Source organism: Gallus gallus, chromosome 2 (assembly GCF_016699485.2).
Source record: "Gallus gallus isolate bGalGal1 chromosome 2, bGalGal1.mat.broiler.GRCg7b, whole genome shotgun sequence".
Classification (NCBI taxonomy): Eukaryota; Metazoa; Chordata; class Aves; order Galliformes; family Phasianidae; genus Gallus; species Gallus gallus.
Window position 1 is genome coordinate 17,679,705 of NC_052533.1, and position 25,801 is coordinate 17,705,505.

Sequence of the window (25,801 nt, forward strand, 5' to 3'; positions counted from 1 at the left end):
GTTCAGCCTTGTTCTTTGTCTTAACATTAAGACAGTCCTATTTGTGGAGATGCTCTTTTGGTGGTAGCACCTCGGATTTAACCATCAGACTGAAGGATACACTTGTTTAGGAATAACAAGTGAATAACATCTTTAGAAATGTGATGAGTATGAGCCTAAAAAATGGTGAATATACAACAAACAATTGAATAAAAATACCTCTAATTTTATTTTATTTGGAGAATGAATAGAACAGAAGTTTTGAAGCTGCTGGAGGAAGGCTGTCTGTAACTGTTTCTTCCAACATCTTGAATCCTTCAGAAATAATACTTCTCGTGGCTGGATGTCTGCAGCTGCAGAAAATAAACATTTTGTAATGCAAATTTTATTCTCCATTTTTAATAATTTTAACAGCAATATTGCATGTTAGCTATTCTTCTATTTTAATGCCCTGCTTCTGCTAAGGACTGAAACGATACTTTTCAGAAGAAGACACACAGGATCTTTTGGTGGCAAGCAGTAGCTGAAGTAGAACACCATAAGCAGTACTTGGCATCTTCCTATCCTGGAGGTGTAGTCAGAAGGCCTCTCCAGAGAGCAGACACTCAGACTTCTCCATTTACAGAGGTAAGCCACGCTGCTCTCTGCTATGCCGGCTCACCGGGTAGTGCTTTAGAAGACACTGGAAGTCATCCATGCCCAGATCTTTTGCTGCCCTGTGGGATTCAAACAGAGATAACATGAGATGTTGTTCATGTTCCTTTTGTTTTCTTAAAAAATAAAAATCCTTTGTAAAACTTCAGATGAAAAACTCCAAGACTCAATGGACAAGAGTGCTGACAAGAGGTGCCAGTGACACTGCAGCCTGACCTGCTGCACCTACCTGGTCCCTATGGGCCAGATGAGCCTTGGACATCCATTGGCAGTTCCCATGTTCCTCTCAGGCATGTGAGACTTAGAGCTGTGCTCAGGGTCAGCACATCTAAATGCCCTATTTAGGTCTGGCCTGTAGTCAGATTTTGCCACTGTCCAAGTTTGCGTTCATTCAGGTGATGGGAAAATGTTTCAGGGCCCCAAATCTGTGCCCAAGCATAGGCCTTTCTTCAGTGTAGTACTTGCCATTTCCACCCCTGTGCGTGCACCCATTTGCTCGTACAGGAAGGCAGATGGGTGTACATCACAGTGCTGTGCGTTTGTCCTCCTGCATGCAGAAACCTGACGTGGTGCAGCCTGGGAGCTGCTCTTGTGACGCTGCAAATAGCCGTGCTCTGGCCATGATGCAACCCCCCACGCTTTAAAACATCCTTCAGATGTTGGGCTCTGGGCTTTCTGCAGGCAGCAACCGCCAGGCAGAGCTCCACGGAGGTGGGGGAGAGTGCGAAGCAAGGAGTGTTGTAGGGCTTCATGGAGATCCAGGAGGGCTGTGAAAGAGAAGAGGAAAACATCTGCTCGTGTTTGAGTGCGAGAGCTTTGTACTTGGCAAAGCCACGGGCACTGATTTGTTATACGGGAAGGTGGGAAGTAAATGTGGATAAAATAGGAATGGAAATGCCAGCTTTTCTTCTGCTACGTTTGGTCACCCAGCGGGATAAACATAGCTGAGCTCTGTGAGCACAGGAAGGCGCTTCTGGAAGGTTACTTTCCGAAATAACAGTTCCCTGCAGCCACTTCTCATTGCCCTTGAATATATTCATAGGGTGGTTTTGCCGTGATATTTAGGAATAAGAGTTTGTCCTGCACGTGTAATGGCTGAAGTAGTACCAGCCCCGAGGAGACTGTCGTAACACCGGTTTGTCAATGTATGTCATAGAACCAGAGAACGGCTTGGGTTGGAAGGAACCTTAAAGCCCACCCAGTTAAAGCCCGCTATGAGGGATCAGCATTTCGGATCGCCTAAGTTAAGGTAACCCGCTGTTGCCACTGTTGGCTCGGCCCTCTTTTAAGGCCGCACGGGGCGTAGCGCTGAGCAGCCGCGTTGCGTTTCGTTTCGTTTCGCTCAGCCGGGCGGAGGAGAGCGGCGCGGCTGCAGCGCTGGGCAGCGCCCGCATCAGCCGTGCCGCCAAGGCGGAATGCAGGGGCAGTCTCTGTGGCGCAATCGGTTAGCGCGTTCGGCTGTTAACCGAAAGGTTGGTGGTTCGAGCCCACCCAGGGACGACGGCCGCTATTTTGGCTCTACGCCCCCCCCCCCCTCCGCCAGCCGTCGTTTTTGACTGAGTGCGCGCGTCGGGAGGATGTGAGAGCAGCGCTGGCGGCTGTACAGGCGCCGCGTGTTTCTGAGCAGGGGGGCCCCCGGCGGGGAGCGGCGCTGGGCGCAGCCGCAGCGGCAGCCGAGCCCGGCGCCGAGCGGTGCCGCGGGCCGAGATGGCTGCGCCGGCACCTCCCGCCTCGTGTCCGCGTCCCACCGCGGGAGGGGGGGGGGTGTCGGCCGAGCCCCGGTCCTCGCAGCCAACCGCGCCGCGGTTGTGCCGGCCGCAGCTCTGCGCCGGCTCGTTTTATTCGTTCCTTCCTCCCGTAGCGGAAAGTGCGAAGGAAGATCTCCCATCTGAAGGGCAGAACGGCGATGCGGGGTGGGGGGGGGGGGCGCGCTGCGGGAGGCACTGCGCACACGGAGCTCCGGCACTCGAGCTGCTAACGTGGGTCGGAGCCGAGGTGCGGGAGGCAGAGCCGTGCGTTGCTGAGCGCTGCCTTACCCGGCTCTCGTTGCTGTCGGCAGCGTTCATTGGAATAAAAGTCAAAATGCACAAACGACTTTTCTTTTTTTCTCTTCCTGGCGGACGAAGCTTCGCAGCCTTCTCAAACGGTGCTAAATCCAGCGGGGAGGAACGGCGCCGGGGGAGCCTCGCAGCACAGCGCCGCAGCCCCGCAGCCCCGCAGCCCCGCGCCGCTCCTAACCCGGTGCCGCAGCCGCTCCCGCTGCTCGCTGTGCCCGCACGGAGCCGTTCTGCACAAATGAATGCGAAAAGTAATTCCGTCCGGAGCTTCGCCCAGACGCATCAGTCGGGAGTCGGCACCTCCGCCGTATCCGAGCCCGCGACCGGATCGAAATGAGAGCTTCGGCCGTGCGAGGGGCGGCCGCCGCCCGGAGCGACTCGTGCGAAGTCCGCTGGGATGTACCCGCAGCTCCCGGAGAACAGAATTCATGTTACAAATACCTCCTCGCCCGGTGAAGTCGCATCTCACCGCCGCTGTGAGCACAGCCCCGCCCGGGGGTGCCCGCAGGTACCGGGGGGACGCAGCCGAGCTGCGGAGAAGGGACGGCTCTTTGGGGGCGCCGAAGGGTCTTTTTAAAGTGACCGCCGGACCCGCAGCAGTCCGTCACCCTCAGCTCTGCCAGCGGCTCCCGCTCCCGTACAACGCCCGCAACAGCGGCAGCTCCCGCCCCCCGCCCGGGACCGCTGCCCGTCGGCCGGGAGGGGCGATTCCTTCCGTCGATGGTTACGCGGTGGGCGCAGCTCGAGGCGGCAGCGCGTTCCCCGCAGCAGCCGCGCAGCGCCCGGAGGTGCGGCACCCCGCGTGGGGCAGCGCCCGGGAACGGGGCGCGAGTGCGGCGCTCGGTGCGGGGGGATCGGGACGGTGCGGGGACGTTGCCGTGGGCAGGTAGGCAGCGCCCGTCCCGTCTGCTCGCTGACGTACAGAGCTGTGGGAAACGGGAAACGCGGTACGTTTCGGGAGAGGACGGGGAACGGAGCTTTGTGCGAAGGTGCAAAACAAAAACAAAACCAAAAAAGATAAAAATAGAAGTGAGTGAAGCTTTGAGTTATCAGCCGTGAAGAAAGCTTCCAACTGCCGTGCAGCGCACACATCGCCCGCCTGGCTCTGCCTGTAACCCACGTACTTGCATTCAGTGCGGGATACGCGCAGTTCCAAGGCCAACAGCAGCCGCACCGTTCCATACTTTTAGGAAAAAGACGTGGCACTGCCCGAGCTCCTTCCTAACAAATCCCGAGGCGGATTCCAGCGTTCGCATTTCTCCGTCCCAACCGAGCCGTTCCCGGCGCGCGTTTCCAAGCGGTTTAAGGCTCGAGAGGCATCGGAGCGGCGCTGCTCGGGGCAGTTCACGGGCCCGACGGGCACCGGCACCGCGCTGCGGGACCCGCACGGCTCTTCGGGCGGCGTTTCCGCGGGGCGCGGCAGCCGAGGGGGCGCGGACACGAAAGGCCGCTTTGCCCCCGCCGTGGAAAACCCGGCGGGGAGAGAGCCCGGAGCCGGGAGAGCCCCTCCCGGGGCTTCCCCGCAGCCTCCCGCGAGCGGGCCCCGCCGGGCCGCCCCCGCCTCGCGGCGCTGCCATTGGCCGCCCGCCCCGCAGCTGCTCAGTAGCAGCCCCGGCGGGGAGCGCGGCTGGCTGCGCCGGAGCGCCGCTGGCCCAGCGGGGCCGCAGCTCCCCCGGGGCGAGCGCGGTGCGGGGCGGCCGAGCCGAGCCGCGCGGTGTCGATCCGAGCCGTGCCGTGCCGTTCCGTGCTTGGTCGGTGTGAGCCGCGCCGTGCTCAGCCGTGTTGCTCCGTGCCGAGCCGAGCAGAGCCGAGCAGAGCCGGCGGCTGCGGCGCTTCCCCGCCTTGGCAGCCGCGCTGCGTGCGAGGCATCCAACCCAGAGCAGCGTCTGAGCGTTGCGTCGAGGTCCAAACTGGAAATACGGGGGTTTTTAAGGAAAGCCCTTCGAGCCGGTGCCGATATTTAATGACTCGTAGGGGCCGTTGAGATGCGGAATAAAACGCTCCCCGCGTTAATAAAGACGGGGCGCTAGAATATCGCAACGAGAAAACTGTAGAGCTCCCAGAAAGGGTGCAGAAAACAGCCATCTTGAATATTTTAATCTCTGGCAAGTGTTTCTTTGGAACAAAATGGATGTTGGAGGGAAGCAGCGTAGTTAACGTTGCCGGAGCCTCCCGTGACCAACGGCAGCCGAACTCCGGGCACGGAGCGGGCGGGCTGAGCGGACGCCGCAGCCTTTCATCCGCCTACAGTGGCAATAAATAATCATCGGGGAACGCCGCGCTCTGGAAACCCCGCACTCCTCTGAGCGACGGCGCTTTTGTCACGCGCGGTCCGTATCGATCTGTTCGCATCGACAGAAGTCGCGCGCGGTGCCGTGGGATCGCCGTCAGGGCTCCTTCGGCACCGACGGGCGGTCGGCTCCGACCCGCCGAGGGGCGGCTGCGGGGGCGCCGTGCGGGATCGCCCCGAGCGCCGCGAGAGGAGCGGGAGGCGAAGGGGGTTTTGGTGCCCGCGGGTCGGGTCAGGCCGGGCCGGACGGTTCGTTGCGTATTCGTGATACGAACCGATTACCCCAAGGATCCATTGTTTGCCCATAAAAATCACTCTGGGCTGAAATTAGCCTTACAAATCCCCGGGATTTTTTTTTCTTCTCCGCTTTTTCTCAAATGGATTAACAGCTGTCTTTTTTCTCTCTCTTGTTTTCTTTTTTTCCCTCCCCAGACTGATGGTGAAAACAAATACAACGTGTTTTCAGATGCTTTTGGTTTTCACAAAACTCCCAAATTGCATTCCCTTCCCTTCTTCCTTTATTGTTTCTTTTCTTTTTTCTTTTTTTTTTTTCCTTTTCTTTTTTTTTTTTTTCCTCTTTTAACTCCCAATTTTGGGGCCCTTTCATGCCGGTTAGGCCTCTCTAAATTTCAAAAACCATTGTCTGAAGGCACGAGTGTGAGCAGCGAGTGCCGGAGGGCGGCAAGGCGGCGGGTCAGGCTCAGGGCTCGGGGAGGCGTCTTCGAGGCGTTATTTATTTAGTTAGGTCCTTTTTGCTGTTTGCTTACTTTGGACCCGCTCCTCCTGCAGATAAGCTCGGCAGAAACAGCTCGGTGAAAAAAACAAAACCCAAAGAGAGCTAATAAAAATAAGGCAGAGATGGCGGGGAAGCATTGTCCGAAGATTAAAGAAGAGGACTGCAGGGCAGAGCTGCCTGATTTTATTGACTTACAGGTTTCCTTAATGGCAATTTAAGCAAAATCTCTTTTCCTGGGTGCTGAGAGTGAGTTTCCCGGTAAGATCTGCGTTGTTCTTCTCGAAGTTTCTGAGTTTTCAAGGCAGTTTTGAATGTCTGCATACACATTTCCTGGTAATTTCAGACCCTGAATACAGATTTACTTTCAGTATCTGAACGTTTTTGCTTTTATTTCTCTGTGCCATACTTTCCCCCGTGGATTGATGCCTTAAAATATATTTAGCATCTGTTCCATAGGAATCCCGATGTTTGAGCAGTGTTCCTTGAGACTGCTGGAGCAAAAGGCACTGCGAAGTCACACAGCATACAGCTCTTTCCTACAACTGAGCACGTGGGAATGTGAAAAGAACCGTGGTATGAAAAGCAGTGAGCAGAACTGCTGCAGTCCGAGTGGCGGTCTGCATCGGGGCAGAGCTGCAGCCTTCTGTTTCTGTAAGAAAAAAAAGGAAGAGCCCAGAAACAATAGATGGTAACGGAGCCGCTGACTTCTGAATGGACATCTCATCCTAAAAATGAAATCAGCATTCCGTTAGCTCAACTTGTTACTGCTGCCCACGGAACAGGCAGCTCTTGGCTGCACTGGGAACGTGGGGGACTGCTGTAGGAACAGAGTGAGGGCTTCAAATGAGTGGAAAGCTTAAAGAGCCGCATGAACCTGTCACGAAAGCCCGATGTGGGAAAGGCATGTGGGATGCCAGGGAGGGAACAGGGTGCCAAGAAGGGGCTGAGGAGATACACACACCTCTCCATTTTGTTATCGGATGTGAAAGGCAAAGAAATGTGATCAGAGCACCTAAGTTAAAAATGACTTTTTAATGAGGACTGAAGAAAACCAAAAATAGGATATTATCTTCTGTAAATAATATGGCTTTTATTCATACGATCCATTTGCCCTCGTATACCTAAAACACTGTTACATGAGACTAGGTCAGGCACTTACCTGTGCTCACTGCAGTGTTCGTTTGTCAGCATCAGGAGCTTTGGTAAAACCCTGCGAGCTCAGCTGCACACTGATGTGCATGGACTGATGGGCTGAGAAGGCTGTGGGGCTGTGCCCATCCACACGTTCCAGCAGCGCACGGGAAATCTGGCAGCTTCTACATCAGTGAGGCCAAAGGGGTCCGTGAGTCTGTGCTCACTGGAACGGACAGGGCGCTCCCATCGCTTTCTTTTCTGCTAACAACTATGAGGTGTGTATGGGAGCAGGGCTTGAACAAGCTGAGCACTGTTGGAAAAAATAGCTAGTTAGGAATCAGTGTACTTAGATCAGCTGTACTGCTTAGAAGGTGACTGTGAGGTGATGCAGTAATGCGGCAGAGATCAGTTTTGGACTCCTTTCTGTGGATTTCTTGCAAACATTTCTCGTTCTCTCCTACTTGTGTGCTCACATCACTTCTCCAGCTCCCTCTTGTTCTCCCACTTGGATGAGACCGGGCGCTTACGGGGGCAGCTGGTCAAAATTCAGACCTCTGCTGTTATTTGGGGACATCGTCTACCTGATGTTTTTTTCTCCTGGATGAATGAACCATTCTGAAACTCAGTTTGTCTTTGCTGATTGGCCCCTCTTTGCTTCCCGGCGCCGGGGTGGAGGCAGTCCGATGCTCACGTGCTGAGCGCTGCTGGGCCTCGTGGGACCACGGCCTTACAGTGCTCCGAGCGGCGAGGGGATGGAGCGCTCCGAGCTGCGGTGCGGGGGAGGAGGAGCGCACAGCCCCCGGCAGTGGGAGCGCAGCAGTGAGCGGCCTCTGCTTCTCCCTCCGAGCGGCTCCCCCCCTTGGAACTCTCTCCGCTGCCTGCCTGTGTTCATCGCTTAAAAAATGAGGATCTTCTGCATGCCCAGCCTCAATATTTCCTTTTTTTTTTTTTTCGGTCATAAGATCCAGCACTTGCTTTTTACTGCTGTCACATGCTTTAAAATCGCAGGTACGCCGGTTGGAAAGGTAATAATTAGGAGCTTATTGTGGAAAGAAGATAAGATTAGCTGCAGGAGAGATTTATTGTTAGCAAATGAATAGCCCCGTTTTCGGGATGTAAGAGACTCATACGGATTGCCCCTGGACACTTTCTTAGTTTCCAGTTCGCATTAGCACCAAAGGAACCTTTTGGGGCCTATTACCCAGCTTTGGAAAGTTTTCTCGTAGTGGAAAAAATGGTAAGGGATCTGGAAATGAAGCCTCATCTGGCCAGTGGGTGTTCAGAAAGTCTTTAATGACTTCAGCAGCTTCGGGTGGGATGGAAACTGCCGGGCTGCCTCCGTGGAGGACACAGCATGCGGTGCTGAGCAGTGCGGGGTGCAGCCCATGGTGGGGGATTGGGCTCTGCCCATGGCTGGGTCAGCGCTTCTCTTTCCTAAGTGATTCTGTGCTCCAAGTTGCAAGGGAAAAGAATAAAAGCTTATTTCGAATTATTCCTAATTGTTGGGAACTTGAGTTATGCTTAGAACGCTTCAGGTTTTCCTAACAGAGGCACTTTGTAATTCTACACGTGTGACTTTCCTGCTGTCCTTTACAGTTCTACAGAAGGGATACGTTCCTTTTTATTGAGACTGTTTCCAATTTAGTTGGTGTTGCTTTGGAGAGCACGCGTGGCCAAAATCGCCGTGCACTGGGCTTAGAACTGTGACATCGCTGTGTACGTTGAAGTGGCTTCACAGCATTTCTGGAGCCTTATACATACTGCAGCAGTTTCGCTGCTACTCAGCCAGCTGTGTGCTGTAACTCAGGGCCAGCTGTGCGCCTCTCAGGGGCAGCCCGGCTGCGGCGGTAATGCATGAGGGACACGGCTAATTTATGGTTGGTTTGACAGCGGCTACAAAAGTGGAATGATACGAAATAATACTCATTCATTTTTAAAAAGCCCTTCGGTGATCGGTTCCAGCCTTGCCTGTGTGGCACACGGAGCAGATGATGCTGCACTCAGGCTGGTGGGTATCACTGACCACCACGGATTGCTTTGCCCTGTGAGACCCGTGCTGATTTTCACTGACAGTATTTCAACCAGTTTCCTTGTAAGGACGTTTAGGGGATGGTTGACTTAGTCTCAGGGGCTGAACAGACTGCTGCTGGAGGTGAGGAGTGCTGTGATACTTCTTCGAGGAAGAAAAGGCTTCAGGAAAACTCAGCACGTTGTCATTGGCTCAAGGAATGGTGGCTTTGTCACTCAGCCATCAGGCTCTGCCGGCCATGTGCTGCTGTGCCGGCTGTGGGGTGTTCTGCTCAGTGCTGGGAGGAGAGCTGAAAGCACGAGGCCAACAGTAACCCTGCGTGTGTGCTGGGGAACTGCGCAAGCTGAGCTGCTGCAGCATGGGCAGCACTGTGGTGGTGAGGCCAGGAATGGGGTGCCGTTATGTGCTGAATCCCATTACCTCTCTGTCCCTGACTTTGCTAGGATTCCCTTTGAAAGAGGAGCAGGTTTTGGCTGTGCCATGACTAACTTTGGAGAAACAACGGGCTGCTGAAGTGATGCCCAGCTGTCCGGATGCTCAGAATGGATGATGCCTCGGCACTGGTGTTTGGGGCACCCTGCTGTTTCAGCCAGCAATTCCAATGGCTCTCCTCAGCCTTTTTGCAAGGTGGACCTAGATGCTGTGCCAGGTGTATTTATTTGTGCAGGTATACACCACACTGCTGTGCCAGTGATGTGAGCACACAGCAGCTGGGGAAGAGGCTGGCATGGCCTTCTGGGAAGGCAGAGCAGTTGCTAAAGACAACACCTGCAGGGATACTCTCACGGCTCTCAGAGGCAAAGCCTGCCAAGCCTGAGCCCTCTGCATCACAGGCTGACGGGTCCGAAGAGGAATGAAACCTGTTTGCTTTTGTGGCGATGGCTCGGTGCCACATGCTCACTGCCCACCACGTGCCAGCCCATCAGGGTATGGAAATGGAATCACTCTCCCCCCGTGACCCCATCCCCTCTCTGCGCTGCTCTCAGGGTGCTCAGAGCAGCCCAGGGCCGGGCCAGGCAGTGCAGTACGGCCATCCCTCCGCTCCCGCCTGTGCTGAGCTCTCCGGGGCAGCGTTTCCTGCCGGGGAGCGACACGAGCGCTGTCTGAGCCAAGATGAATTCTCTCCTCGCCTCCCCTCTCCCACTCTTCGTTTCTCCCCTCTCTTTGCAGGCTTTGGCTTCCGAGCTGCCCGGCTCCTTTTGTGCGCCCCCTCTTTTTCTCTTCCTTTCTTCCTTCCGTTTTCCCCATTTCTTGTATTCTCTCTTCACTTATTTTTCTCTCTATTATCTTTCCTGTCCTCCTCTGCATTCTTTCGATCCCAGCAGGGCTCGCGCATACAAATTGACCCCCTCCCAGCCAGTAATGTGATCGAAGCTCTTTGTGGCTCCTGCTATCTCTATGGTAACTATCAGGGGGGTCTCGGGGCGGTGGCAGACCCAAGCACCGGCCCACATACTGCCGTTCCTGCTGGTGTTACACACCGGCCGCGTGGGCCTGACTGCTCATTTAAATCTGCTTATTAGTTAAAAAAATGCTGCTGGCTTCGGGTGCTGAATGGGGGCACTGACCGCGTGCTTGGGGTTTTGAAAAAGGGTTTCTGCATTTGGAGCTGCTTTACTTGGCAGGTTCAGTGTGGTTTTCTGACCATCGCACAGTGCTGTGCTGGCCATTCCGTGGGACGTGGCACCACGGGGCACACTGTAAAACAGGTGTTTGCATGGCAGCAGTACCTCTGCAGCTGCCATGGCCACCACCAGCACCAGCTGTGAGCTCGGTCAGGTACGGACACAGTGCTGGGTGCTCCCGGTGCTCTGAGCACAGAGTGGTTCCCCTGGGCCCGGCACACCTTGCGGGTGGCTGTTGCCATGAGGGCATTAAAAACGGAGCCGTAGGTGAGCACTGCCTTAGTAACACATCTGCTTGCCCATAGCCCTTCAGTGGGTGCGTGACAGCAGGCCGCGAGCTGCAGGGGTAAGGCACTCACCTGGGACTGCTGGAGAGCTGCAATGCGGAACACAGCGTTAATTTCATCCCAATACTTTGGGAAGTTGCTATTTTTGCAGTAGATATGATATTAAAACTGTGTTTCATGTCAGAACTGTACTCTTTTCTTCACCCCCGGACAAATGCTTCTATAATATGTCCAAAAAAGCAATCCTGTTTCTAACTCCACCAGTGCGCTCCGTTAGTAACATCTGCTCGTTGGCAGGAATAACTGAGATCTGTGGCAATATATATATACTTTGCAATATTTACCTGACGTCTCGAAGTAATTTCTGTTCCATTTATGACACGGCTTCGCAGCAGTTTCAGGACACAGGAAAACGCCAACCAGCCACGTGATATCCGTGTGTAGGGCTGCAGCACTCAGGACGTGCAATGCCACGGCGTTGTTGACCCTGAAAGCATCAGTTCGCCCAGATCCTAGAAAAGAATAACCATTGGAAGATGATTATTAGCTTTATCGCAGCCCTGTTCATTGTTCAGCTCATTTAGGTGCATTTCGACTGTGGATTTTACATCTACCGGCCTTCGGATGAAACATCACCTATGAACTGCGCTTCGGTGAAGTCCATCCAGCAGTGAAATGGTTAACACTGTGGGCATTTAAGTGCTCATAATTAACAGTCCATTAAGATGAATGGAGAAAGTTCTCACTTAGCCATCCATTGTTTAATTCGGTCTGTTTACAGACTCAAGGAGGCAACAGTGTGTGGCGCACATGCCTGCCCTTCTGCACCAGGGGAGTCGGGAATCACGTCTTAAAATGAAGGGTAGCTTCAGGTAATTAATAAAGAAAGAAAGAAAGAAAAGCTTTTAGAAACATGGGGGGCTTCTCAGCAGCGCAGAGCTGCTGGAGCTGCTCGGAGAAGGGTGTCTCATTCTGAAGTAATGCGCCGTTCCCTTTTAAAGGTCTGTATTTTATAGGTACCCTTTTTTTCCTTGTAAATGGTTGTGAGTGTAATTAATTATAGGCAATAAATCATAAGCGCGTCCCACAGCTGCCGGGCGCCCGCTGCACCGCTCGGCTCAGGGGCGGCTGTGCCGGCACTCGGAAGGGGATGGAGGCATCAGCAGTCACTTTCGCTGGCCTTGTACTCTGTTGTGGCATCACAGCGCCTGGAGACAACGTGGCGAATGGCAGCATTTCTCTGAACGTGTTTTAATTAATAGTTTGGTCTGAAGAACGGGGGCGTTTGCTCAAAGATGACCTCAGAGTGCAGCCGCAGGGCTGCGTATCCCTCGGCGTCGCCCTTCCCTGTTGGGCACGGTGTGCTCCTGGAGGAGCACGGCTCTGCACGCCTTCCTGAGCTTGCACTGCTTGTGCTTTACATCCAGCTTGGACACTGAAACAAAGGTTCGTGATTATTATTATTTTTTAATTAACGTCGATGCTCTCAATGGGAAGCGTTGGTGTTAGTTTTGGCAGCGTGCGCCAGGTGAAATCTCAGTTAGGTGTAATGCCTTACACATACTAACATGAAGAATGCAGCCAAAAGGGCCTAGCGCTGATGAGATGCTTTGCAGAAGATCTTTTGGCTGCTGGCTGGCCTGGCTAAGCCAACACAAAGGAAGAGACACAGCATCGTTTTAAAGTAGAGTATTCAAAAGCATTGCAGTGGCTGGGCTGCTACACGTATCTCTGTGCAACACAGATTGCCCGCGTATTGAAAACAATGTGACTGAAAACAGCCTGTGTGCATCCAGGAAAACTGTTTTTAAAACATGAAATAATATACTGATCAAAAATGGAATCCGGGATAACATAGGAGGCCCACGTGGAGACTGCGTTAGAAGAACAGTGGAATTGTTACTCATTGCAAATGAATTCAGAGTCCATACGAGTGTTAGCATCCTCCCTTATCTCTCGACGCGCTCTCTGTAGCAGAGCAAGCATGGGAGTGCCAGCAAACACAGGCTGAAGATGGACAGGGCTGCTCACACCCAGCCCCACAGGTCCGAGCCGTGGCTCTCGGCCTGTCGGTGTGTGCTGTGTGGTGCAGTTTGCCTACATGAGACAGTGTGCTTTTTGCAGAAGAGGCTGTTAGGATGTGCTGTTGTGGAAGTGCAGCTGCTACTACAACATGATATACAACGAGCAGGCTGTGCAGACGTGCACTGTCTCCTATGGGCAGTGAAAGATGATGCTAAATGATGCTGGTATCATCGTTTCAAGAAATTACAGTGGTTTTCTAAGAATTATAATTGTCTCTAATAACAATATGAAGGGCATGCAGACCGGCATATTTTCTGTGTGCCTGACACTTGGTTTCCAACTGCTCGCTTTATTACATGCTAAGAAAGCTTCTCTGACAGTCAGCGTATGGCACTGAAATAATTCTAAGCACTTTTTGACAGTATTTGTAGTATAATAAATGGATCATTGCTTGTTTTTAAGACAACGCAGACAATTAACTGTGTTCACGTGATGTTTTCTCATGTCACCGGACACTCAGGTGGACACACTGGGGTATTAAACTCTCATTTTAGATCAAGTGGCCATTACTTACTGCAAAGTGAAATGTGGGAGGGCACCCAAATGGGTGTGCACAGCTGCCAAAGGCCTCTGTCAGTTCCTCTTCAAGGCACACTGAAGCTCCCGTGTACTTATCTGAGTAATGCAGGCCGCTCATCTCCCGACAACATGACAGTAGTCGCCAGGAATGGAGGCCAGGCATGGCTATCTTGTTGGTTGGGGGTTTTTTTAAGCCTTTTTTTTTTTTGCTTCCCAAATGTTTTTGAAATCCCATCTGTTTTATTCATAGCGTAAAGGAAGGAAGAAAATCAATAATTGGTCCCCAGTGAACAGGAGCTTAATTTTAACTGAGATCTCGGTGTTTGCATGCCCGGGGGAAGGGCCGCAGCAGATGCTGCTTGGGAGCCTGCAGAATGGATGTCACTGGGAAGACTGTGCTCTGAGGTGAGGAGAAGCCTGTCTTGAAACTCAGATTAAAGAGGTTTTGCTTTCTTATGCCAACTTCTCCTTCCTGCCAGAAGTGGTGATTTTTGAAGAAATGAAGGGATAACAATCTTTTGCCTTGATAGAAAACGAGTGATGATTTTGCGTCATAAAATTTCTCTACATTTGTTCTGAACAGAGCTATAGCTTCAGACCCTGTGGTGGATCTATGCTTGTGTAACGTTGGGATTTGTAATGTGTGACCACACGTGAGCGAAGAGCAGTTTGAAATATACGGCGATTGTAAATGTATCATCTACTCCGCCAGACTGACTGAGGGGCTATGGGAACCTTTTCCTCAAACACTCGGTATGGAGATTGCTGCCATACTATGGACTTGCTGTATGCTTTGGCATATAGGGCTTCTCAGCTGGCAGCACCGACTGTCTGGTCTCATTGGGAAATGTAGTGATCCACGCTGAGTCCTGGGCTTTGCAAACTGCTTGTCTGTATGGTCAGACACCGGAGGAAGATCAGAGCTGCAATTAACCTATTTACGGCTAAAGCTTATGCGCGGCTCACTCAGAAAAAAAAACCCTAAACTTCAAAACAAAAAAGGATGGAAAAGTCACAGAACAAGAGACTGAATAGAGCAAATCTGGTTTAAATTAACTATGAAATTGGTTTCAAATGTTTTCAAACGCTCCTAACATTAACGTGTTGGTCAGTATAATGGAAGCTCTCTGCAAGCGGTGTGGCTCTCCGGGGAGTACACCAGTGGTGGAGGTGCTGCATCTGTGATCATGCAACCCAGTCCCTGTCAGGAAGGATACTCCATCAGAAAGGATGCTCCACCAGGAAGGGTATTCCACCAGGAAGCAGTGGAGTCTGGGATGGTACCTGGTGGTTGCCCAAACAGAAGCATCCATCTTGGTGCACCTGGATGTGTTTTAACTCCCATCTTCTGCTTCTGCCGCTGCAAAGAATCAAGTCATTTGGTGTGTCCTCACTTTGAGACACTTCCTCCCTTTGAGTCACCTCGGGGCCTAAAATAGCACTGTGGACCTCACTGTGTACTTCCCCTCCTGCACGTCACTTAGTGATGTGCATTGGACCACTCACCTACAGGTCCATCTCATACAATCGAGTCAGCTGCCTTTCCAGAGGGATGCAGCATGCATGGAGACTTGAGGAAGTGGGGTGAGGTATTTGAGGGAAGCACATGCTATTGAATGTTGCCATTGCAAACGTTTGACAAAGCTTTGCCATGGGGCTGGAGTGACTGTTTAATTTTAATAACTGATCTCCGGTTATTAGCTGCAGCTGGAAGTGGTGGCATGGTGAAAGGAAATGTGTTGGCATTTCCACAGCAGCCACTGTTTGAGACTATAGTAGCTTATTACAGATAAACATTCAAAACTCTCTGGCAATACTAAATGCTTAAATTACTGACACTGGTAGACATACAGTGTATACTTGCCAATATAGGCTGCAAATTTAATTTCAGATCACTTCCAACATAAATGGACAACTGACTCTTGTGCGAAGCCAGGAGTCACTCTTGATGATCCTTGGAATCCCTTCCAGCTTGGGATATTCTGTTCTATTCTGTACCTAAAACATTGTGGCAGAATCCTGCCCCAGCTGAGGTGTTTCTTTGGGGGTAACAGGAGGTGACTGCTTTAAAAAGGAATGTTTCCTATCTGCAGAGCACTGCTCAGCACTAATTCTTCGTGAAAAGCTCTAACCTTTACATAAAAATCAAAAGTGTGAAAGAACAGGCTTTGAAAAATGTTTTAATAATGAAGCTGAGCAAATCATTTTAAAAATCATTTACTCAGGGAATGTAAATAATATAATAACTCTGATCTCAGCTCACGAGAGTCATAAATTTTTAAATTTCTCTAATTATTATCTATATTTGAATTATTATCTGATTAGAATGTTTGATGCGTGCCTGGAGTAGCTCTTGGTCTGAGATGAAGAGCAGTAATCAGCTCTGCTCCCTTTCTTTGGCAGATGAGCATGCAGGCACATCACTGGAGATTTCTACATGTGTGATTTAAAACCTTTCCCACATATGTTCGGCACCACTCAGTTGCAAACACAAGATATCCTGCAGCCAGGATATCTCCAAGCAGGTGCCATTTTCGGTTACTGAGATGCCCACATGGCTTTTAAAAACTATCAGTTTACACTGAACCCACGAGGCCCAGGTGCAAACTTTTCATTAGTTAGTGAGGTGAAATCCTTCATGCACATGTTGAGGTACGTGTGTGAGACCCCAAAAAGCGCGGGGTGTGGGCAGTCAGCATGGGTTCTGTCTGCACTGCCATCTGGCCAAGTATGTGCTGGCATTTCATCTTCATGGTTGACAACAGTGGTACGGAGTCACTGCAATCCAAATCTTCAAAGATACTTAAATAGTTCATATCCATACAGGCATTTAAATGACGTGGGTTTAACTGCAAATGATATATTTAAATATGTTACCCTCTGGGAGCTGTATCTAAGGCCATATTGGAAAGATGGGTCAAAACAGGACCTTGAAAGCTGGTCTCCCAAACGCCACAGAGGCTGCCAAAAGCTCATCCAACCCTGGATGCTTCATCTTTTTCTTTGTAAAAGGAGGAAAAGGATTGTGTCAGGCTGTAACACTTAGTCTCAAAGACTACCTGGGACCTGTTAGGATCTGGTTAATTTTACTCTTACGGAATAAGTTGCCGATGGGGAAATGCCTTTGTAGTGCCATGCAGTTTGATGTTTGACTTATGTCTTGAGTGTGAGGACGTAACTTCTTTGATAATTCCTCTTGTAGGAGGATTGCACAGGAGAAGAAGTGCTAAACTGGATCTCTTGTTCCTGCCTTAATTCCTGTCACTTCTCAGAGCAGCCTACAGTCCTGCTGTGTGTGTGCAGCGCTCCTGGTAGGTGCTTTGGTTCAGAAGGCTTCTACTGGCCTAACAAAGTAGAAACATTTACAGGACTCATCATGGCTAAGTAATAATTTTAATGGGGCAGTTAATTAGCTCCGCTCTTTTCAGGCAGGAACATTAAAATTTAATGAGAATTAATAATTTCATAAAGCATGGAAATATGTTGCCCCAAGCAAAATATGGGAAAGGCCGTTATCACAAACAGTCGTTTTAAATGAATGTAGTGACATTTTCTCACACTGTTGGACGATATATAATATTTGCATGTCGTAACTCCAGGTAAACAGATGTGTCGTATACATTAAATGGTGGGTTGGTTTAAGAAACAATCTTCAGAGTCCCTATTACTTGTGAATAGGAATACAAACTAAGATACTGCGTTGTAATTGTGATTCAGTGTCACTGCTGAATTTTTCTCCACCATTTTGAAAACAAAACTGCTGATCACCTTGAAGAACCACATGAGAGCAGCAGGATTCCTTTGGCATTGGCTGTATTAGTGTGAGTCAGATCTCCCATGCTACTTATCTGAACAGAATGTTACCTATTTGTGGACAAGATGCCGCAAATGAAAGGCAGAAAACGCTTATCAAACAAATACATCTGGGGCTATTTTAGTTTGACATAATTTGACAACATATGTAAGGTAACAAGCAACATTTCGTTTAAGGGGATATTTTCTTTGTCATTTTATGTAAATGCTTAGCTACAGATTTGTCTCTAAGCTATTGTTTGCAGCATGGAAGGAAACCATTCCTCATTTCCAGATTCAGGGCTGCTTTAAACTGACCTGACTTCCAACTGCCCATCACCCATATCTACAAGAGGAGGGTGGGATCCCACAGCTTTAATGAGGGTTTTAGAAGCCCGAGAAGAGAGAGGAGAGAAAATTCTTCCTTGTTCAAGTCTACAATGCTATTATATATACTATAACTGGTGATGACTGCTCTTCACATAGTTTTTTTCTTCTGTGCTTGAGTATATATATATACACGTATGACATTTCTTATCGTATTATTTGCAGGTTAAAATAGTAAATCAATAAATCTGAGAAGACGATGGGTATTATGAACTGGCATTTGAATGTGGCCAAGGCTTGCATGCTGAACAAACACAACAAAAAACAGAGGCAGCCAAAAATCAACTTGGTCCCGATTCCCCATTCCTGTGGTGTGGTGCAGTTTATGTGGTCCAGCACCATTAGATGGGCATAAAACTGGTTCAGCAGGGCAGAGATTCAGACTGTCATGGCTTCTGATTTTATTTCTGGAAGAATTACAGCCTGGGTTAAACACGCCAACCCAGAGGTTTCCAGCCACGGGGGCTGGGCTATAGCGCCCCAGCATTAGATCATGGTTTGTATGGAGATCTGACTTCCACTTGCTGTAGCAGTACCTTGACAAAGCACAGAAGGACCAAACCATTCAGCTTTGCGCAATAGTGCAGCACATTTCATTCATTAAAAATGCAGAGGAGCAAAATGAACCATTCTTTTTTGCTGTCTCTTCTGAGCAAAAAAATAGTGAGATAAAACCTGGCTCGAACTTCAAACGCACGATGTGTCTCCCACCACAGATGTGAAAGGAAACAGGCCAGGGTATTCTTTTCCTGTAAAAATCAGTGTTAGCTATTAGAAAAAAAAATCATTACAGTTTTTGACATTCATAATAATATATATAACATATAAATTAGTAATCAGCAGTATTTACAGATATAGGCACAACATTCATGGGTGTAATTGGTGTGAGCGTTCCAAGTCTTGGCCATCCAAACACGCAACAAAACATGATCTACTTTCATAGTTTTCCATTAAATTTTATGACAATTAGCACTAAAGGGGATGTTTCTTCAGCCTCTTTTTCATCTTGCAAGCATGATATGTCACAGCATATGGGGACTGCACGTGCAGGTAGTGGACAGCTGGCTCCTCCTGCCCGTCCTGTAGGACTCTCTGCCATGGGAACTGTTGTGTTTTCCAGCTGAGGGTTGGCTTCCACCAGCCCCCATCCTCACAGGGGTCAGCACTGTGAGGAACCATTCTTTTTCATTTATGCATTATCCCAGGCTGGATGCGGCTCTGGGCAGCCTGGTCTAGTGGTTGGCTACCCTGCCCATGGCAGGGGTTGAAACTAGATGATCTTTGGATCCTTTCCAACGCAGGCCATTCTATGATTCTATGCCACGGGTCTTCCTTCACAATGATTATTAAAAAAATGAATGGAGATAATGGCTTTTCTTTTTGGCTTAACCCAGACCTTTTCTGTTATTTTAACGTTAGCTCAGAATTTAGTTAGAGAGCAGCTGCCATCAGCAGTTGTACACTCCTTCTTCATCATATTGTAAGATCCAAAATCTGCTATTTCATCCCTCAAGATTTTAGTGTCTTATTGCTGTGTCTTATTAAAAATCGATGCCAAAGTTTTCTTTTCCGCATTTGGAAATCCTTTTGGTCAATTAGCAGCAAAACGTAAAGCTTTACATTGGGTGAGAGCTACTGTAATTATATTTACTTTGCAGTTTATTGCCGCATGCTTAAAATGATTGTATGGTTGTATTACACCTAAAAACTTCATTAAAAGAACATTAAAGCTGCAAAGTCTGGCATTCTGAAACTAAGGAAGTGATGGAAGTCTGTTTTCCTTCGCAACTTTAACACTCTGTAGGGAAATCAGAACGGTTGCTAGCTGTCTAGACTCAGAATGCAGCACGGAGGAGAGGCGGGCGCCCCAGAGTGGGATATCAGCCAACATGTGATGGTCGGGGAGCCCCTCTGCTCCTAAGTCAGGGTGCAGAAATGAAGCACCTGACTGTGCTCCTTGGATCAGGTGGGATCTGCAGCCTGCAATTAGCAGCTGTGCTGGGTTCAGCTCCTTTCCCCGAGAGACAGCAGGAGAATCTCTGAGACAGAGGTATATTACTGGGGAAAACTCCACTATTCTGTACTGCAGTGACATTTGTCCGTCTCTGCGGACAGTGTGACGCGTTGGCCGCTACAGAGCTGCTACTGCCTTTTGCATTGGCCACACGTGCAGCAGATAAACGTAGCCGTTGTGCTGGGAGTAAGAGCCGGGTGCTTCTCTAGCAGAGTGCTAAGGGCTGTTTTCTATTTAACAACAGTCGAGATCCTTTTTTACATTTCAAGAGAGGCTCGGCAGGCACAAAGCGCACAAAGCCCGCTCTGATCGAGCCTCACTCCTCTCTCTTTTATGTTCAGGTGCGGCTTCAGATTTGAATATCCTGGGGCTCTTCCGTTCTTGATCCGGGCTTCAGCTCTGAGCCGGAGGTTGGTGTCGGTGTCCGAAGGACCGGCAGGGAGCACACAGCTGCACAGGTAACCTCTCCCTTTGCAGTGGGCTGCTTGGAAAACCGGAACCGAGCGTCCTGGTTGGAAACAACTGGATCCAACTAAAGGCTGTGGGACTGAGACTCATTTAAATCATTGAGAGTTTGTGTGCTGCTTTTAAATGCTGTTTCTGTGAGCACATAAATCCCGTTCAGCAATATTGCCAAAGTGCAATTTTATGCGACGTGCCCTATGTAATGGTATGTGATGCAAGCCCACAGCTTCTCCTTCAGCGTTTCAAACAAAACTTCTGGATGAGCTCTTCAGCTGATGGTTGGTGCTGCTCCTTTTGCTTTAGGGGAGATGTGATGTTTTATACCACCCTCGGAGAGGTCTCCCTTCCTAATGTTATTTCCTTGGGTCTCTTTCACGTGGTGTTTCTCTGTCATTTCATTTTCATTCTTTTACTGAGAACCTTAAATGCTTCCCTGTAAACCTTAAAAAATCCACTTCCATCCTTGGCATCAAATATAACAATAGAACTTGTTCTTACATCTCTCCGTGGTACAATATAGAGGCATTGCCAAAAGCTATCCGCTATCATTACAAACATGGGAATGGAGGACATATATAAACACAGAAGTGTAACCTCTTTCTCCAATAAGATTTTATAATAGCAACAGTGAACTTGACCCAGCGCATTTCCTGTAGGGATAAGGTGACCCGCAGGGGTTAATGGCCCGTGGCTTTGCCTTGGGCTATCATCTCACCCAGCCAGTGATTAATCCTGAAGAAATGCCCTTTGCTCCCATCATTATCCCTTAAATGGAGCCTTTAGAATTCAAAATGATTTTGGAATGGAATCTACTGCTGCCCTGCACTCCTTTCATTGCAGGGAACTTTACTGTAACTGCTTGTCACACTTGCATAAATAACCTTCAGAGGGGAAACAAAAAAAGATTAAAGGACTGGCCCAGAGACAGGGAATAAAACTCCAGTGCACGCTGCCACTGCCAATAATATTCCAATGGCAGAGCGGTGCAATAGCAGGGGGGTACCACTGCTGCAGCAAGCAGAGGAATATTTACAGCACATAATAATTTTTGTGTGCAAGCACAGACTGTGGCATATTTTCAGGCAGAAATGTGTTATGTTTTTGATTGTTTACTTAGCTGCTTACCAGGCGTATTCTGGAGAAACGAGGTTATTTTCATAAACTGATGATGGGAAGGTCCCTGCAATGGGAACTCACGGTTTGAAAAGCTGTATAAGGAATTGGGTTATTCCCTTAGACAGACAGAATGCAGAAAAGGCTGAGAATATGGAGACTGCATTACGATTCAAAACAAAGTTTCATCTCATCTTCTGCATTCTCCTGCACATCCATCATCTGCAAATCGTATCTCCTGGCAGAGCGTCTCAGGCATTTTTGGGGCCTATTGCTTATATTTTATTCCTCAGAATGCAGTAAAGTCTGTGTTAGTAGAGCAATCTGTGATCTGAGTCACTTCCTTACTCCCTTCTTACACCAGCTAATGGAGGTTTCATATTTGCCCATACTGAGATAGACGTGACTGGTACATGTGGCTGTAGAAGCAGTTAATTTTACCTACAGGCTTCTATGTTTTAATAGACACAAGTTTTCTAATACACAGTTTCAGTGTTCCAAATTGGAAGTTATTGAAGATTAGTGCCAGACAACCAGTTGAAAGTTAACAGCCGTGGAAGCCAGACTGGCTGCTGTGCCTTTGTGGTGTGTTTGCCAGCGGCTGTGGCATGAAGGTACGTCGTTGGATGATGGGACTCAGTAGAGCAGATTGACAGTTGGACTTGATGATCCTGAGGTCTTTTCCAACCTATGTGATGGAATCTAGACCTGTATGTACTTAGTGTTGTGTTTTGTCTTTTCTTGTTGGTTTAAATTTAATCCAGCCTTTCACCTTCTGCAGGAGCCAGGGAAACTCATGCAATGCTATTGCTTTGTGCTGCTGCTGGGCCAGGCCTGCCATAGGGACAGATATGAGAATGCAGTTCTTTGGCTTGCTATTCCTCTTTCTTAACAGCAGTCTCAGTGATCTCACTTGTACCTCACCATGCATTGGTGGTGTGCCAGTGAAGCCCTGAGCTGGCTGGAGGATGTGTCAGACTGTATGAAGATGCAGGACCCCTCGGGATGCCCTGGGAGAGCTACACCTGCCAGAAGGTGCAAGGCTGGCCAGGGAGCTCTCTCTGTCCGACCTGCTCCCTCATGTTATGAAATATTTTCCCCATGCTTTTCCTCACATTTTCTTCGTATGCTAACATTAAGGTAACACTGAGTATAGTTTTGTAACAATAAGGAGAGGTTCAGATTGGGTATTAGGGAGAATCTCTTAGAAAAGAGCCATGAGGCATCAGAACGGGCTGCCCAGGGAGGTGGTGGAGTCACCATCCCTGGAGATGTTAAAGGAAAGGGTGCAGGTGTGGCACTGAGGGATGTGGTTAGTGGGCAGTATTGGTGGTCAGTGGGTGGCTGGACTAGATGATCTTAGTGGTCTTTTCCAGCCTGAATGATTCTATGATTCTTCTATGAGTCTATTAACTCAGTGCTGTCTGTAGCTAAAGATATACCCCTAAATGAAAAAGAATCATTTAAAATAATCTGGAAAAGAAAAAAAAGGTGAGCGCTGTATTTTTTCCCCTGATGCCCGAAGAAGGCATTAACCATGCTTGAGATATTTGCCATTTTTTAAAGATTTATCTTTCTCCTTATGTTTCGTGAAGGATCTAAGCATTATAAGCTGCTGGTTCATAATTATCAACAGTTGTATCCTTGGTGGCTCTGAGATTTTGATAAGAAAAGTGTTGGCATATGTGTGAACCCTAAGTGTGCAGAGGACTGCCACAGTAGGTTGGCCGTCCATCCTGCACTGCTCTCTTGGAGGAAGCTGTGTCCTGGGCCTCCTGTAGGCACAAGGAGACACTCTGAGGTGTTTACTCAAAGACAGTGATGCTCCTGGTTCATTTCATGTCTTTCTCCTGTTAAATACATGCCTGAAAATAATTCATTATGAGCTCTGTTAAATTCTCCCAAGTGTTTTCATTCTGTGTGTGGACAGAGCCTGGCACCATGGAAACAGAAACCTGATGGAGACCTCTAAATTTTATGACAGTATAAATAATGGTAATAATTTGATGAAGCTCTTTGAGTAACAGAACAGCAGAGCGGGGTTTGGTTTACAGCCCTTGACCACTCCTTGTCTATATGCCTAGTGCTGCAGATTGCTTTTCCACATATTGCCTCCTGCTAGTAAGAATGTCATAAATGCCCACTTTAATCATGGAGCCATTTGAGTTGGAAGAGACCCTTAAGGGTCATCTAGTCCAGCTACCCTGCAATGAACAGGGATACTGGGTAGGCCTAAAAAAATGCCAGTTTAATCCCTGTGTAGGGTGACAACTTGAGAACCTGAAAGAGTGGAAACTGTGTTCCTACTGAGGCTTAGTTGAGGCTTTGACTTGGCAGTACAGAGGCTGGACAGAGGTCTGGACTCAAGCATGTTGATCTGTAAGGAGAGCAAAGCCGATTGGTTCCACAACACTGCTCTGTTGAGACACTGGACAGCCTAAGACTCACCTGAAATCCCACCTATTCAAAACCCAAGCAGAAGGGAATAAAGCAGGTTTTCAGAACTTGAAATCAGAAACTTTTGTGTCACTGTTATTTTTTTAGACAGGATTGTTCCTGTCCAGCTCTGGGGGTTGGAATTCACGACACGTACAGATGGTGTGGCACATAGGTGGCTTCGGCACTTACTCCGTCCTTCTCTTGTCTCTTTGCACAAAGAGTTCAAACACCAAGTATTACTCAGAGTAATTTAAAATGAAGACCTTTATTGTTTTGAGTAATATTCTGCCCTTTTCCTTCCAGCACTTTAGCTGATCATCGTGACCTTTCCTTTTCTTAAAGGGAGGCACATGGAGACGTACTGCCTTTGCTGGCAAAAGCAAACTGACTGCTTCTTAAATCACCCACTGGAAATGTTTTCCTGTGGCAAAGTGATATCCGTACCATTCCATGGTACAGAGGCTCTTATGCACAGTGGAAGGAGATGGAATGCACAGAGAGGCCATGCACAAGAGATCTCTCCAGTGCAGCAGTGTGGCTGGTGGCTGTGTGTATTCCCCAGACAATTTTTTCAACAGAAGGGGAGCAAACAGCCTTCTGGAGTAATTCCTGCCTGCAGAGGTTTTAGTGCAGCTGCCAAGCAAGGGCAGTGGAGCCGGGATTGTTCCACAGAGACCTGTGGCATTGTAGCCATGATGCGGCCGTATATCATCAGCCTCTGTCATCCCCGATCTGCGGCCTCTCACATGATAACACAGAGCACTGCTGCTCCTTTACTGACTTGGTCCCTGGTTAATCAGTTTGTTCAGGTTTTGAATGCTGTATTCAAGCACATTTTTAACAATGAAAAGCTCTCTGTGTTAAAAGAAAGGTCCTATGTATTTGAGTCACATTCTTTTCTTTGCAATCATTTCAGTTTTTGAGTCACTTGATTTGTAGTAGCCGTGGCTCATTATGAGAAGTATTTGTCAGTGAGGACGCTGAGGCACGCACAGCTCTACATGTGAAATTAAATTATGGGCATGGGAATTTCCTGTCCATTCCCTTGAAATATTGCTGCTTAAAACTTGATAGACTGAAGGTTTTGCAAATTGAAAGAGAGAACCATGAAGGAAGATAGACAGAGGGATAGACAGAGCGGTCCAGAGATGTCTGGTGTCTGGGGAGCAAAGAAAAAAGCCAGGTTCCCTTATGAGCAGTGAATGACCTTGGAGCTATTGGAACAGAGGAAAAAGAGGACACCCTGAAGGCACAGGGGGATGCATGATGGAGCCTGATGGCAAACAGTGAGGGATGGGTCCTTGGTGAGGGCCAAGAGAGAAGAAAGCGGCTGGAATGGAGCGAGAAAAGTTAGGGCTGGAGGGAGATCTCTGGGCAAGGAGGCTTTAAATCAGGCTGAGAGAGCAGGGAGCACGTGCTGATATTCACTGCAAGGTATGCTGAAAAACTACAGGGTAAGGTGGGCCTAATTTTTATTTCCTAGATTTGCTTTGTGTGTCTGTCCTAAAGTCCGGAATATTCAGGACAGAGACAGTGGCCAGGTTTTGCTGCTGTTCCCTAGCTGGAGATCTAGCATAGCTCAGGCAGAGAGCTGCCTTCCCTCTGGCTCCTGCATCGCACAAAATGGATGGCCAGGTCCCAGCGGTGGCACAAGGCAGTGATCCTGGCAGTGCAATCCGTAACCCACCCAGCATGAGCAACGCGTTTCTCTCGCACCACCTTGGGAGCAGAGCTCTGACCCCTGACTCCACTCTGACCACAGCGTGCTTCCCCCACTGGCTGCTTTTCACCTCTGAGCATTCAACGGATTTCAGCTGAATGCTGTTAGCTTGGTGACGGAGCTGCTGTCACTCGTGGTGCAGCTCCAGGGAGCTGGATGCTGTCTCCACGCTCTTGGGATCAAAACCGTCACAGTACAGGCAGGCAGTAGGGAGCTGCTACACTGTCTTCCTCAGCCTACAGATGGTGTGTAAATGGTGATCTTTCATCTTAACAGAATGCTAAAACTTGAATCTCAACTATGACAGCTACATTTGCGTTATTAACAATTTCAGGACCTGATCATTTTAGCAAAGCACTTGAACAATGAGTCTCTATTAGATGTAGCTGCCTAGCAGTTCAGAAGATAATTTTCAGCTTCCATCTTGTTAACTTCATGTGTCTTTTCCAGTTGTCAGTATTCATTCACGTAGGAAA

General features: G+C 49.0%; 1 protein-coding gene, 1 long non-coding RNA gene and 1 other non-coding gene across 5 annotated transcripts; 2 read left to right on the forward strand and 1 right to left on the reverse strand.

Annotated features, from left to right (window-relative positions):
- Positions 1-184: 184 nt before the first annotated feature.
- Positions 185-4,510, reverse strand: LOC124418334. Its single transcript, XR_006938619.1, has 2 exons — positions 2,670-4,510; positions 185-1,400 (listed from the first exon to the last, which is right to left on the reverse strand). It is a non-coding gene; the product is annotated as an uncharacterized LOC124418334 (long non-coding RNA).
- Positions 2,060-2,133, forward strand: TRNAN-GUU. The gene has a single exon. It is a non-coding gene; the product is annotated as a tRNA-Asn (tRNA).
- On the forward strand, positions 2,297-22,583 carry LOC124418333 (translation initiation factor IF-2-like). 3 transcript variants are annotated; one of them, XM_046938249.1, is made up of 2 exons: positions 2,297-3,576; positions 19,930-22,583. In XM_046938249.1, exons 1-2 carry the CDS (start codon positions 2,933-2,935, stop codon positions 20,048-20,050), a joined length of 765 nt encoding a protein of 254 aa, XP_046794205.1. In that variant the 5' UTR covers positions 2,297-2,932; the 3' UTR covers positions 20,051-22,583. The 3 variants fall into 3 exon arrangements, 1 of the variants encoding a protein (XP_046794205.1); XR_006938617.1 differs by lacking the exon at positions 2,297-3,576 and adding an exon at positions 4,480-8,087; XR_006938618.1 differs by lacking the exon at positions 2,297-3,576 and adding an exon at positions 14,877-16,706.
- The last annotated feature ends 3,218 nt before the right edge of the window (positions 22,584-25,801 follow it).

Coding starts and splice junctions, on each gene's coding strand:
- LOC124418333 (XM_046938249.1), top strand. CDS start 2,933: ATGCGAAAAGTAATTCCGTCCGGAGCTTCGCCCAGACGCATCAGTCGG. Junction 3,577..19,929: donor GGGGACGTTGCCGTGGGCAG/GTAGGCAGCGCC, acceptor TTTTATGTTCAG/GTGCGGCTTCAGATTTGAAT.